Here is a 15541-nt window from a genome sequence, read left to right as displayed (position 1 = left end):
GATCACCAGCTGCACCTTCGTTTTAATGCGTTAGCATTCTTAAGGTACATCTCGCACGTTCCTGGGGCTATCTATGTATGTATGTATATGTATGTATGTCTCTAACCGCTTTTCCGCCTACCTGGGTCATGGGTAGCCCATGGTCGAATGGTTACTACAGCATGGGGATACTGTGCTGAGGGAAAGGGATCGAAACCAACCGTCGTACCAACTCAGGTTACTGAGTATGTGGCAATGTGTACATACGTGCCGCGATTCAACGAATCTGTTTCACGCCGATATGGGTCACTGTAGATGCGGAACTGGGCAGGTACCACTGATCGACGAAGACGCCGACATTAAGCACTCGCTATGTGACACTCGGTCTGTGCTGGTCTTCAATGACGCTCTTTGATGCCAACAAATTTAAAACGTAAAAGCCCACCAAGTCCACCAAGACTTGTTTATCCCCGTCTCCAGGGTCCTTTCAATGTATCACATGGAGTATTCGTTGCGTCAGGGTGCCTTGGTTGCGACAAAGTAAAAAAAAAAGTCTGGCCGCTTGCCTCGCGCGGAGTAATGGAGCACACTGACAACACGCAGAATGGCTGAAAAAAGGGATAAAAAGTGCAGCAATGTTCCACAACTCTGGCATAGGTTTTGCAACATCGCAACTGCTTTTGCTGGTCATGTCTCCATGTCTTTCGTCCACGTAAGAAGACTCGGCAGTTGCTTTGCCTCTTAACATCGCAGCAGCTGCACTTGACATCAAGTGTGTTACAGGATGCCTCGTTGTGCAATAATGAAGAAGGGAGATGCATCGAATCCAGGCACGATATTGTTGCTGAAGTCTGTTTCAATCGTACTTCGATTTTATGAGCCAAAACCACGAGGTGATTGAGAGGCACGCTGTAGGGGGGGGATCCGGATTAATTATGACCTCCTGGGGTTCTTTAACATACACCCAATGCACGGCACACAGGTGTTCTTGCATTTCGTCCCCGCGGCCGCCGGGGCTGGGGTGTTGATACCGCGCCCTCGGGTTTAGTAGCGCAACACCAAAGCCACTGCGTCACCGTGGTGGCTAATCGTATTTTTCAAACGCCCATAAATATATGATGCTACAAATATGTATCTCTTTATTCTTCCACGTGAGTGTCTTTGTGTCTGTGGACGCTTCCAAATTACGAGGCGATCCGTATTCCTTTATAGAGCATTAAAAAAAATGCAAGGAAGAAAATTCAAGGAAATTTGCTTTTGCGCACTACTTTACGCTGTGAGAACGAAACTGCGAGTCACCTCGCTTCGCGATTGTATTCCGGCAATTGCTACGCCTCAGTGACGTCATCCTCCGCTCGTCATTGACTCGAAGACGTCAGAACTGGTTGGGCCAGCCCGAGTTACGCCTGAGGTCTCGCCGGAGGCACTGCGTTTCTCACAGTTTGGTCACTATCAGGGCCAATTCAATGGGGTCCCTGGATCCGTCGAGATGTATCTGCTCTGAAGGTCGAAAATGAAGGAAAAGCCTTTCTCGCCGGAAATGCGAAACGGAAATACGTATTCTTTCGCAAGATCTCCCTACTTTATAGAAAATACGGGGAAAAGTGGATCGAACAACTGATTTAACCGGAGGCTTCACCGCATGCACGAGTATTACAATATGTGAATTCAAGCGGAAGATCGGCAGTTACCAACGGTAGTTGTTACCCATATTGCGCTCCTCAGTTAGTTGATGCAGGAAAAGCTTGTGTAGAGCTTTTTGCAGCGCTGTTTCTGCTTACGTACTACCTGTAATAGCTGGCCTGCAGCATCCTATAATTTTCGGGTAAATGCCGGCGTCGCCGACTATTTCTTTTTGTCCCCCACTGGTAATTGTCTTTCGCAGAACAACTTTCCTTGCGCCTCCCATTCGGCTCGTACTGAAAGGCGTAGGCGCGATAGATGTTGTGCCTTCGTAAGTCTTGTATTTGTCGTTATGCTTTACCGCAGTATCTTTACCTCGAGTCTATTGGATCTCGTTCTTCGTCGCCTTCCTTCGTTAAGTTTTTGTTCTGCTGAATGAAACTGTGTGCGGCGGAACGCGCGTAAGAAATATTCACTGATAACGCAGCCTCAATTTGGACTAGTTATCATAAGCTTATTATATCCAAGATCAGCGCGATTTGCGCAAAATTTGCACGAAGTTATCGGCGGCATATATAGCACTCTGCAATTCTACACGCACCGCTATTAAGAGATGTCTTCTTTTTCCTGAATATTTTTAGCTACAAGCTTATAAAGAAAAGTCGTCATTCTTTCGCATTCGTTAGCTTTAAAACGTAGAAAGTTTGGCCACTGAGGGGGCCTGGTATGTGATTATATTTGCCATAATATAAACAGAAGAGAAAGAAATAACGAAATAACGCAACAACAATCGTGAATCGCGAAGAAAAGCACAAAAAATGTAAAATGGAAATAAGGTAAAAGAACAACCTATGTATCAATAGGTCGTAAAAGTTGAAAGGCGGTTCAGCCTCCAGTTGAATGTATGAATGAGTCCTCCTGAGCGACTTGGGGGTCAGATAGGAGCGGATGCACTATTCACCGCACTTTATTGTGAATGCGTTAAGAGCAGCGTCAGACTCAATTTTTTTTACTGCAATATCTTCGGGATCGGCCCACATTTTGGCGTGTGATGACGTGTTAACTAATTTTACATAATTTTCGAGATTTAACATGTCTGAGTCTGAGTCTTTCAGACATGCATACATAGGTATACACGACTGAGGAGAGGGGAAAAAAAAAACCCCGCGAAGTCGCGGCTTGACTCGTGCTCCCTTCCCTCATGATAAAGATCCATGTCAAAACTATAGATCCGCTTATGAGGCACGCCTTTTTGGTGGAAAAGTGTACGCCAATGAGCAAATTATACGGACCACAAAGTCGCCGAAAAAAAACGGAATTTCTTCGTAATTGGCAGGCATAAACGGAAACTGACGAGTGCACTAGAAAATCCGCGACGCCGAGTTTCGACTGCAGTCTTTAAGTTTAAGGCCCAAACAATAAAACGTTCCTTTCCTTCGACTGCTTCCTAACCTTACGTGAGGCCTCCTTACAGCGAAGGCCTGATGGAGGAAGCAAGCGTGCTCTGAAAGGTCCCTTCGCCCGTCCTCACGTAAGGAATGGGTGCCTCATCCCTGGGTTCGAGAGGATCTCCTAAAAGTTTTACGCGAACACAATTCTTCAATAAATAGACGTCGTATAGTCGCATAATTTTTAAATGGATGTGCTAATATAGCGACGCGTGCACGCTTTCTTCTAGTTTTGTTTACTGAACATAAAAAAGTACCACGTTACAGCGCAATACCCGATGGGCTCCAGCAACGCTGGCACTCCGGCGTCGTGCAAGGCCTACCTAGCAACGCCTAGGAACGCTACTCATGCCGAACGTGTGGATGAAATGAACATGCCTGGCAAGACGTACCGTGCTCGCGCCTCTCTTCAAGCAAGCGACAGCGCGCATGCGCACGCAAACGCCACGTGGCTAAGCAGTGGGGTGAAGCGCTCGTTCAGGGCCAAGAGCGGCGTAAGGACGCATGAAGGTAGCTTCAGAGCTACCTTGCGCTGAAGAAGCACCAAGGAAACCATCACCGAGGGCCCCTCAGTAAGGAAGCTTTCAGAGTGACATATAGGCCCAAACAATGAAACGCTCCTTTCCTTACACCGCTTCTTAACCTTACGTGAGGCCTCCTTACAGCGAAGGACCGATGGAGGAAGCAAGCGTAGTCTGAAAGCTCCCTTCGCCCGTCCTCGCGTAAGGAGCGGTTGCCGCATGTCTGGGCTCGAGTATTTTTTGTGCTTTTCTTCGCGATTCACGATTGTTGTTGAGTTATTTCGTTATTTCTATCTCTTCTGTTTATATTATGGCAAGTATAATCACACACCTTTAAAGCATCACACGAACACCGTTATTCAATAAATATATGTTGTATCGTCACATAATATTAAATTGAAGCGCTATCATAGAGACGCGTGCACGCTTCCTTCTAGTTTTCCTTACTAAACGTAAAAACGTCCCACACTATAGCGCAAAACGCGATGGGCTCCAGCAACGTTGGCACGCTGGCGTCCTGCAAGGCCTAGCAACGCCACTCATGCTGAACGTGCGATTGAAATGAACATACCTGGCAAGACGTACCGAGCTCGCGCTTCTTCGCAGGCAGGCAAAAGCGCGCATGCGCAAGCAAACGTCGCGTGGCTAAGCAATGAGGTGAAGCGCCCGTTGAGGGCTAGGAGCGGCGTAAGGATGCATCAAGGTAGCTTCGGCGCTCCCTTACACTAAGGAAGCACCAAGGAAGCCTTCACTGAGGGCCCCTCAGTAAGGAAGCTTTCAGAGTGACATAAAGTGGCCTCACAGCAATGAAGGCTTCCTTATTGAGGTAAGGAAGTTTTCATTGTATGGTCCATGGTGGCGTCACCGCAATCAAGGCCTCCTTACTGAGGTAAAGAAGATTTCATTGTTTGGCCCTAAGTTGCACTCACTGGCAAAGGAGAAAATCAGATCTATCGCGCAGTCCCTCGTCCGTATACTTTTGTTCACAGGCGTACGTGCCGTAACGGTAACAGCGTCAGGCTTTTTGTGCTAGAGGTCCTCTATTAGAAGCCGACCGTGGAACAATTTTCTCAATTTATTTATTTTAAAAAATCATAAGGACGGAACAATGAATGCGATAGCAGCATGTTATAATGTTGCACGAAGTAAGACAGTATGAGATGCAGTAAGCATATCGTGGATAAATAAACATGTGTGGAGTGACGCGCGCATACACACATGGAGAGAAAGAACTCGATGTCTACGATGCAGCATCGGCTAGAACAACGAGGTCTTATCGGCGTTGTCGTCTGGCGTTGGCCTCGCGTTCGCGTACTTTAGCATGCTCACGGCAAACGCGTTGTGCATCCGCTTCGCGCTGTTGAACCGCGCGTGTTTGTCGGCGTTGTCGCCTCGGTCTCCTGTTGCTGAAGCGGCGCGTCTGGGCCCCCCCTCCCCCTCGCAGCGTCGAGCTGCAGCGTGCGCCGCACAATCAATAGCAGGTTGTACCTGTGTCCCGACCACGGACTCGTCTTGGCGCGTGTGCGGGCCCTCCTTACATCGGAGCCATTAGCGTTTCGCAGGTACTTCTCAGCGGGCGTTCGTACAATTGACACGCGGAGGCACGCTTGCGGGATGTGAGGGAACGCGGTGTTTCGCTGCAGAAACCCTGCACCGACAGGCACAACCATTGTTGCTACAGCGTGTGGGAAAACGACCGCACGATCTGGCAGGGTCTGCATAGCTGTGTTAATATCCGTTCCAGCAAACAACGCTGGCGATCGCCGCGGGTGTCACATTGCATATAGCACGGCTGACGAGAGCACGTGCGCGCGCGGGAGTTTTCATTACGAAAAAAATGAGGTGGGCAAATTTATAGCGCTTGATTAACCGCTTCACGAGAGCTTCGGTTCACGCAGGTTCCAAGATGCGCGTTGAATCTGCGTAATTTCTTTTATGTTGATTTCCTCCCCAGTGTTGAGGGTATCAACAGCTAGTATACTTTACCGACAACTTCTCCAACGTATAAACACTGCTCTCACGAAAAAACCGTAGGACTTGAATACCACGCGGACGTCCTTTTCATCCGAAACACTGCGCGCCAGAGTACCGCGCACCGTGCAATGTGCGCTTACCGGGCTCTCAGTGGGTAGGCACTGCCGTATCGCCATATGGCCATGAACTCCCTGCAACTGACTATCACTTGTTTGGACCATTGAGAGAGTTTCAGGGAGGTCAACGCTTTAGCAGGGACGACGAGGTCAAGGGGGCTGCGACGAAATCCGATAAATTTCTATGCACCCGGGATCCGTGCGCTGCCGAAATACTTAAGTGCGTCATTTTCAAGGGAGATTATCTCAAGAAATGAGACTACTTCGTCACGTTTCTAAACGTTTCTAAACTTCACGTTTCACTTGTCTAAACGTGTTTCGTAATCCTAAAAAAGAAAAAGTCCGGGATTGCCTCAAGTAATCTTCCGTATATATTCTGCACGAATTATTAAAATTTCACGACTTTGCGCATAAAGTTCTTGCGAACATAGTTTCTGTGCATACGCCACGCATTCTTTTTTTTTTTTGTACACTCTTAAACAAACGTGCAACCTTTGTGGTGTGTATTTTCCACACAATAATCCTCATCAGTCTTGTGCGCATTTCCTTTCTCTGAAGGTATGTCCTTACTTGCGGAAATAAGCGCGTGCAAGGTGGCGCGCGTATTCCGGCAGCGCTTTTGATGTCGCCTTCTAGTCTCGCGTCCCGTCTACGTTTTGCGCTGTTAACACCAGGATAAAAAACCAACACGCCCAGGCTGTTATTCTAGCGAATTCTTGCCACGAAAGCGCCTTTCGCGGCGCGCGTTTTTAAGCGCACGCTAAGCCCCGCGCTTATTTCCGCAAGTGAGGCCGTACCTCAACGCTACGAGCCATGTGCGTCCAACTCACTAACAGCATGCGCGTTATCAGCATGACAGAGCATTCTCGACTGAAAAGTAGCGAGCGCAGCGTTTTCCAGAAAGCAAACGCTAGCAAGACGAATGACGATTACTGTTGCGCGGCAATATACGACACCCAAAGGGCTTACATTTGTTTAAGAGTGTAGCGCCACAACGTACTCTCTCGAGCTTCAACTTTGCGCGGAAAATTTCATTCCCTATTTCCTTGTTTGGGGAGTTGATGCCTGTATTGCGTTATTATGTACGCTACTGTACATGGCATTTGTTCGAGCTGTAGCTATTCTTTTTTTTATATATATGCATTTGTATCTTGCTTGCTCATAATTGCGCACATGTGTCTCCTATTAACGTAATAATTATTACCTTGAAACTCGGTAATGTATCAAATATACATGCACTCGTTCTTGTACAAAAACAACATAACCGATAGCTAAACTGACGTCATGACGTGATGTGACCTTTAGTCGGCGCTCGTGGTGGCGTCCCTGCTCACGCAGTTTTGACGTCGTTATAAAGAAAATCGATTGCTTAAAGAGTGATCTCAACATATAAACACCATGGCGTCTTGTGGCCCCCTGGACACCTTGTAGTGGCATTGCATTTTTAAGCTTTTCTGTCGAGCAAATTATTGCTACTGTGCATCGTCTAACCTGCGGTACCGTGCTTGGATGCCTATAGCCCACGATGCTCATTCACCTGCCATGTCATGTGAAAACCACGTGGGTCGGATTTATTGCCTAGGTGCCTGGTATGGTACTATGCTATTGAAACACGTATTTAATTCTATAATTCTGAACCAAAATTGTGCCTTAAAGGACGTTTCCGTATTCGCAATGCTGAAAGTACAACGAATACCAAATTAATGCTAAAATTAGAAAACGCGATATACCGACCATTTCGTTCTTTATTGATGTGTGCACCTGCAGGTGGACTATTTGACCTGATGAAACATGCTTAATACACCAAACCAAATAAGACTGTCACCGCTTCAGGGCGTGTGTTACTGCGCCGAGTAGTCCGGCGGAATTTGACAGCGCCTTCAATTTCTTGGATACTGAATCAGCATAGCGTCCACGACCGGCGGTTGAACATTCGCCCAAACACGAAAGAGGGAAGCAGGAAATTGAGTCGAACGTGAGGTAGATTTACATATATGATGCCTTAATTCAATAATAAGTATGCTGTTTATGTTTTCTGTACCCCAGTATGAGGGATTATATTCAGGAGCGTCCGTACTTGTGCTTTCTTACTCCATGCTTTTGCCTTCAATGCCACAGACAGTTGTCCGCTAGTATAGTAGCGAACAACCGTATAAGAAAAAAGTACAACAGAAAAAAACTATAAGTATTCAAGTGACCGTGCTCGAAACCGATACCACCGCTTGTAAAGTTGAGTTTCCGCTTCACTCACGTGTGCCGGGCTTTCTGTCGCAGGTACGGAATGGAGCCTTCGTTTCAGTCATGCACGATTGACTGGCGACACAACGATGCCAGCTACAAGTCGTTCACGGTGGTCTACTTTGTGCTGGGATTCCTGGTGCCGGCCTGCATTGTCGTTGTCTGCTACCGCACTTCGTCGGCGCACATCCGGGTCCCCAAGCCCACCGTCGTACGCCCCACCGATATGAACGACGACTTCTGGGCGAACCAAGATTCAGTCACCATGGTGGGGCCTCTTCTCGCGAATTTCTTGCTTAACTGTGCGGCGTATCCTGCCGCTTTGCTGCTCTTAATGAAGAAGCGTTTGGTAACGTGAAAAATTGTCTGTTATCCTGATGTAGAGTAGCGGATAGCGCACTTAGACACGTTGTTACGCACGGAGCTTCCCAGGAAGTGCCTGTATATATCGTGTCGAGAGATAATGGCACATTTTCAACTCAGTGAGCCGGCTTCACTGCTTTTGGTCATTAAAGCGGTATCTTATAGCTATGTGCAGTAACTTGTTGCATCGCAGCTCGTTGTCTGTAGGCGTAAAAGCTGTGGTCATTTCACGTACCTTAAGCTATCGCTGACCTTAATAGTGTCACGAAATTAACAAAAAGCACCTTTAATTTGAGGCCTTAGGTACGACGCTGCTGCGAGTCTCTTATCAGCGCATGGCTTCGTCTTCAGCCGCCTGTCCTCTTACGTGCGAGTCTGTGACTCCAGGTGGCGCTATTCAGCCTCCCCAGAGAGCAGCGCGTTGACGCTCGGAACGTGAAAAAATTCAGTGTAAATAAAAAAGTCCCAGTTTCGCCCGCAGGGCAAAACATTGATTGCAATAGAAAATTATTAGGCAGCTATACGAAGTAAGGTTAGCCGTTTTATCAGCTGCGTAAACGGCTGGGACTAAACTAACAAACACGTTGTCGCGCGGGCGCATGCACGCAGAAACACGTCTCACTCGATGACCGCAGACACTCGCTATCAGAACACTGGCGTGAAGAGCGGCAGCAGCGGCGAGCGATTTCCCCTTCGTGCTTCCACTCGCTTCAATGCGAACTAGGTACGCGAGAGCACAGCGTTCATGAAGCCATCAGCTGTATCCGGTCTGCCGGCGTTCAAACTCAGTGCCTCTAAAATAGGACGCGCTCAGCCGCCGCAGCTACAGTAGAAAGGAGACTCACACTAACCTGCCCTCGCCAGCCCCCCTCCTTTGCGCACACGAGAAGGTGGCGCGCCCTCTTCCCGCCTTCCTTCCTTGCGAGCGTCAGAAAACAGCGCTGCATGAAACCACCATAGTTCTCGGCTCACCCTTGCAAGCCTTCGCTCGCACCTAAAGCATACGGCGCGCGGCCACAATGATATCGCACTTGGACTTTACACGGAACATCAAGGTGATGGCGGCGACGACGGAAAATCGCCTGGAGTGTTCGTATAAATAAAAATGCTCTGCTTCGACTTTTTAATCCAGTCACACTGGCATAGGCTACATTATGTGTACAGAAAATATTTATATACTGCTTCTACGCTTTCAAACCGATAATAAGGCTCGTACAAGAAGACAATCCAAGTGCTTCGTGAACTCGCTGAAACATAAATGGCTCTTATAAAGAAAGTGTTTCTTACATTTATAACACTTTTATTTAATTAAAACACGCACGTCGTGCACAGAACGCCGTGGCGGTTAACGTGGCAGGGCTAGCTACGCGCCGCGGTGGATCTACAAATTCCAGGGACGACCTCGTGCTCCTCTCCTGGCCTTTCCGGTCGCTTTTTCGCGCGTTGTAAAACCAGCAGGGTCATAAGCCTGCCGTCGTCAGCGCAAATGGCAAATGGTCTCGATTGATCGATCTGGCAGGAACGTCAGTTCTTATCCATCTGCAAGCATGCCTTAGCAGCAGTTGCCACGTTCTCGCACGCCCGCTCTTCCTGGTCGTTTCGCTTGTTTGTCGAGCGCAATCAACTTATTCCGCCTCGTTAGTGTGTTTACCTGTGTGTGCGCCACCCACGACCGCGCTTTGATTTGCGTTCCGATTGGTGCCCCATCACTCTTATTTCGTGAACAGTCGTTCTTACATCGTGTTCTCCCACATTTCCGTGTTTGGCGTTGCGATAAACCAAAAGAACTTCGCTCGTGTTGATGCGCACGTCCGCGGTGCGACAAGAGCCATGGAATGGATTTGCTTGCTTGGCAAATGCACTTAATGGAAGCGACGGTATTGAATCGACAGAAGACTCGAGGCCGCTGACTCGGGATGACGCCCTGCGCATTGCCTTCCCGATGAGGTCTGCGACAGCGCGTCTTCCTACTTATGGTGATGGTTGGCAGGGTGCGTTGCCGTGCGTGTCCGTTACTCTGGCGAGCCTTTCAAGATGGACAGTTGCGCACTGCAGAGTCCATCATGGCACAGCACCAACTTCGCAGCAACGCGGCCCGGCAACAGCGGGTAGTCGAAAACCACGGACTCGTGGTAATCCCAAACAAGAGTGCCCACGTGACATTACGTTACGCGACAAGGGGGAGACAGCGCCCGTGCAGAGGGTCGTGAAGGTGAGCGATAAGCAGCCCTAGCCGCCATAACCGCTCATCAAACATCTGTAACTTCCTGTAACCACATTATTTCAAAACAATTCGGCTACTCCATCGTTACTGTATAAGTCTACGCAGCTGCCTCTACATAATTAATTTTCCATCTCAGTTCTTTAGGAGTTGTTTAAGACAAATTCTCGTGCTATTGCTTCACCAAAAAGCATACTTTGGACACCCTAATGAGGGCCGGACGTAAGCTTACATCCATAACTGATTAATAAGCCTGGGTCACCGTCAGCGATTAGCGCGGCGGCCCGATGTTAACTACTTTTTAGGGTAGAGATTAAACTGGAAGCTACTGAAGTTACCTACTCAAGTCAGGAGTCACCGGCGCATGTAAAGCTCCAATTAGATATTTTTGTTCAGTTATATTTTATTGTATGCTTATGTAGCAGCGAAAGTATAAACGTTTGCTCTAGTTGTGCCTTCTTGTCTCGCCATTGAATCGGTATGCTGCAGCGTTAGCTGGTTTAGCCTTTTTAAGCCTTACAAGGTTGTTGCCTTACCGGGTTGCGTGTAGTATACGTGTCTTTTCTTACTTCAAAGTGCTAAAAGCTCCACACAGCGGGAAGATGGGCTATCGCAGAAAACCATCATATTCTGTGTCTCACTTTTGCCGTGATGGCGATAACATTCGTACGTGTTCATAAATGTGGGATCTTATATACAGTGCTCAGGGTGCCAAGAAACGGCCTTCGCTGACGAGCCGTTTTTTGTACGAGCGGTTGTCTACTTCATTGGGAGCCCGCTTGAAAGTTAATGTGGACGCTGTGTCAAAATGATCAAGCACTGGAGTCGATAGACGCTACAGCTGGGGTGAGCTAATTGAAAGTGGAATCACGGGAGCCAGCTTTTCCTTAGCTATTACTTCATGTGATTTGATAATTTTGCAAATGTTATCAACATTATTCGTTGACCTTTCCACAATGTTGCATTGTTGTATGAAAAAACATAAATGACCTACAAGTCAGTGGTTCACGTTCAGCTTCGAGTGAGTGATGCCTTCAACGTTAGCCCAACTCTACGGCATAAAGACACAATTCTGCATGTACTTCGGCAGACATAAAAAGGCTGTGTCATAATCACAGATTTGAAAGTGGCCCTAAAAGATTATGTGGAATATGCGAAACCCGAAATAGCGGATACAGCGTTACTATGAAATTTACCTCTGAATGAAAATTTTAAAATTGTTTTTCTACTGAAGCCGAGGCTTCAATTATGGCGCAACAAATGTATGTCCATGAAATGTAGGATTGGCTGTCGAGCCTGCCAGTTCACGACGACAACTTCTTGCGCTCGATTGGGTAAAATTACTGCTTCTGTGGCTACTTCTAATACAAGTTCGCATCGCCGCATTAGGGTGTTTGCTTCAGCTACGGAAGGTGGTTCCTTCGAAGCCCACCGCCGGACACCTACCGGAACGCAAATTGGGCACAAGCGTCCGCCCGCCTGGCGCCCTGTTTCCTTCAGGAGTGACAGATTGGCAGAGGCTCCATTAACCCCGCTGTCCCAATTGTGGGATTAGTTTCCAAAGACAGCGACCTGCGAAGGCGGTATCGCTACGCATGCGGCTCAAACGGGATTCTTGCACCGGCGCGAACCGGGGCAAAGTGCTGGGAATTCGAACGCACGATCAGCCCAAGCGCTCACCGAAGTGTTATGCTGCGCCACATGTCGACCTACGTAAAGCATTGCTTGTAAAAAAAAAATAGAAATCGGCAGCCGTCTTGCTAAGTAGACAATAAAAAGCGCCACTAGGTTGTACAATTGGTCACGCGCCCGAATGCACGACTTGGGTCACTGGGTATGCGATTGGGAATGTACCAATGGGTAGGTGCTCGATTAAATTAATTAAATTCTGGGGCTTTAGGCGCAAAAACTATGATCTGACTATAAAGCACGACGTAGTGGAGAATTCTGCATTATTACAGTGGAGCTGTTCTACGCTAGGTTCTGGCGGTTTGTGTGCGTAGGCAGAAAAGATGGCGGCCACCCCAGAGCTAAAAAAGCTAAAGCATAAAGCAAAAGCGTATCGCCGGGTATGCCGCAGCTGCGTTTGATCGCGAGAAGTGTCAAAACGTGTTGTGATAAACAAAATATCGTAATAAAGGAACTAAATCCGGAATAGACACTGTTTAGTATGGATTGCGGTTTCGCGTAACGGGCTCTATAGGCGAACCACGTAATCTTATCTCAGTTCCCTTCCACCCGTACAATGGGTACAATGGTAGGCCGCTTGTGGTGAGGACTGCGGAAGAACAGCGCTACAAAGAGCACGATCGTGAATGGAAGCGAAAATGTGCGCGGCGACGGCGGGCGGCACGTAATATGTACGAAGATCGTGCCGCAAACGCCAAGCGTACGCACCTTTAGCTGGATCACCCCCACGGACACCACACATATTGTAATTGTGGGTGATTTCAACATAGACGTGTCCCGGCCATGCGGAAAGCGGTTCATGGCGTTTCTCTTTGAAAAGCTCTGCGTTCAATGTTACGCAAACATCAGTGTGCCCACGACGCGTCACCGGTCATGTATAGACTTCACATTGGCCTAGAATCTTTCCAGTGTCGCCACAGAGCCACTGGCCGTATATCAATGCGATCATAAAGCGATAGACACCTTCGTGACCCAATAATAAATCCAGAAAAGCAAACGAAAGCATGTTAAAAAGCTTTTTTAAAAAAAAAGCATTGATTGTGCAGCTTAGTGAAACAACAAAATCGTGGGAAAAAAGCGAAATTCATTGTGGTATGTGTATTTTATTTTCAGTCAACATATTTAGTATTAACATATTTATCGCCATATATACAACTCCGTTGGTCATCCCCCTTCACAAGGGAGAATGGTTCTGATATTTTTTTTTTGTCCACCTGCGGGTATTTAACGTGCACTCCAATCTAAGTATACGAGCGCTTTCACATTCTGCCCCCATCGGAATGCAGCCGCCGCTGCCGGGATCAAACGCGTGACCTCGTGCCTAGCAGCGCGACGCTATAGCTACGCTCTAAAAACAAAGAGAGTTCCGCGCACTCTCTTTGTGGGAGTATCTGCTTGCCCCATATTTCACTCTCTTTTCGAGAGTAGATCGACCCTCTTTGAGAGAGAGTAGGCCAACTCCTCCTGACAGAGTTTTGTTATTCCACCGCAAGGGAGTGCTAGTACTCTTCCGCAGAGTGCTAATACTCTCCCCACAGGGAGTGCTAGTACTCTTCTACAGATTGCTAATACTCTCCCCACAGGGGTGATAGTACTCCCCCAGACCGAGTGCTTATACTCCTCCAAACCGAGTACTTCTACTCCTCGAAGCCGAATGTTTCTACTCCCCTGAACAGACTGCTTGTACTCCTTCAGAACAGAGTGCTAGTACTCTTCCCAATAGTGTGAAAGCACGCTGTAGATCCATGGTCACGTTTGAAGGGATTCGCAATACTTACATGTCGGGAATATTTGATTCCTTCATAAGCAGCTTCTGCACTTATGCTTGGTGAATGAGATGTAATTTGTAGTAGCCGAGTTACTCAAATGAGACATTTTCTCTCTTAAAAGGTCGAAATCTTTATTGATCAATCACAAGACAAACGGAATAATAATTTGAAAAACATACTGACAAACACATAAAATCAAATTACCATGATGCCCATGAATATTACAGAACACATCTTGTAATAAAACACAATTATATTCTCTAATGTTTCATCAGTATTAGTGTAGAAGTATCGTTTAATTTCAATTGGCTCCTTCTTTTCAAAAATAAAGTATACAATTGAAAGTTGAACATAGAACACACGTGTGCAAACTCACAAAGTATTGACAGTATGATCAAAGAGAAATATGCGCCACATTACTGGCCAGCAAACGCATTTCTGGCTCAAAACGCGTGCACTTATATGGCAGAGGTTGCCAGATGAGCTGTTAAGCGTCGGGCTGGTACTGTAGATAAATTGTGCAAGAAACGTTTTTTGTGTGCCATATTCTAAGACAGCAGCTCATTTGATCACGTCCTGTACGGCGTATGGATGCTCCTGACTGAAAGTACAGTGCATTTAGAAATGTGTTGTATATTCTCATGTGAGGCCGCAGGTCTAGCTAGCTTTGCTTATATTTCACATAAAGTTATTCATGTATGTACTGCACCCCATTGTTTCTAAGTGTGGCTTATCGTGGTTTTGCAGCAATATCCTGCCCGGTCTCACCGGTACAGAGGCGCATTATATTTCTTATTCAGTTGGCCTCCTCACGAAAGTAGTTTCGTGGTGCTGTTGTAATTCATCCACTACACTTTCTCACAAATAAATAAAATTAAATTTACAATATTATCTAGCGTGTAACAAATCAGTATAACACTGCAAGGAGCATTGGCATTTAAATCTTGCGCATCAAATTTCTTGTCTTGGGGTAGCTTTTCATTCCCATTATGGTAAGAATGCTATACTTCTGAGGAGCAGCTTGCATAATTACATGATCAATTATTGTGACTCGTTGAATATGCAATCTAACTAAAGTATAGCATGGCTTCAGATGTGAAGCAAAAATCAGATGTGATGAATATGATGCATCAAAGGCAACATAAGCATAATTACAGGCAGGGAAGTGTACGAAAAAGACAAACAAAAAACCAAAACATAAATTGAGAATGGCACCATCCTGTTTCACATATCCTTTCCATGCATGTGGATTTTGCATACGACTATGCATACACTTGCACACTGAACCAACTACCTGAAACCAAAGCTTTTTTCCTACTGAAGTGGTTAAGATGCCCTAAAGTAAGAAAAATTATCGCACTTACAGAATGTCTGTCTCAAAACAAGTACATATGTGTCTAGGAACATTAGTAAATCACCTCACTGTGCACTCTATTTTAAGTACAGAAGACTTATGTCTACACAAGCCATGAAAATAAGGGGCTTTTGCTTAACACTATATGTTCACAGCCGCCAATTGATGAACAAGTGTTCTACTCGGATGCTCTGTTCTTTGCATTGAACACATCTCTACCTCCACTAGCATACTTCGTTGGCAAGT

General features: G+C 46.8%; 1 protein-coding gene across 2 annotated transcripts in view; it reads left to right on the top strand.

The window, feature by feature from the left end:
- The window catches only part of LOC142576687 (visual pigment-like receptor peropsin), a 289960-nt gene that overhangs the window by 225165 nt on the left and 49254 nt on the right, over window positions 1-15541 (top strand). The window contains exon 4 of one of the 2 annotated variants that reach the window (XM_075686923.1): window positions 7936-8167. In XM_075686923.1, coding sequence (XP_075543038.1) covers window positions 7936-8167 — 232 coding nt within the window. Of the gene's footprint in view, window positions 1-7935; window positions 8168-9984; window positions 10475-15541 lie in introns of those variants that run through there. The other variant, XM_075686931.1, reaches the window with a different exon arrangement.

This window comes from Dermacentor variabilis, chromosome 1, assembly GCF_050947875.1.
Source record: "Dermacentor variabilis isolate Ectoservices chromosome 1, ASM5094787v1, whole genome shotgun sequence".
Taxonomy (NCBI): Eukaryota; Metazoa; Arthropoda; class Arachnida; order Ixodida; family Ixodidae; genus Dermacentor; species Dermacentor variabilis.
This window is presented reverse-complemented; position numbering and strand designations above follow the sequence as displayed.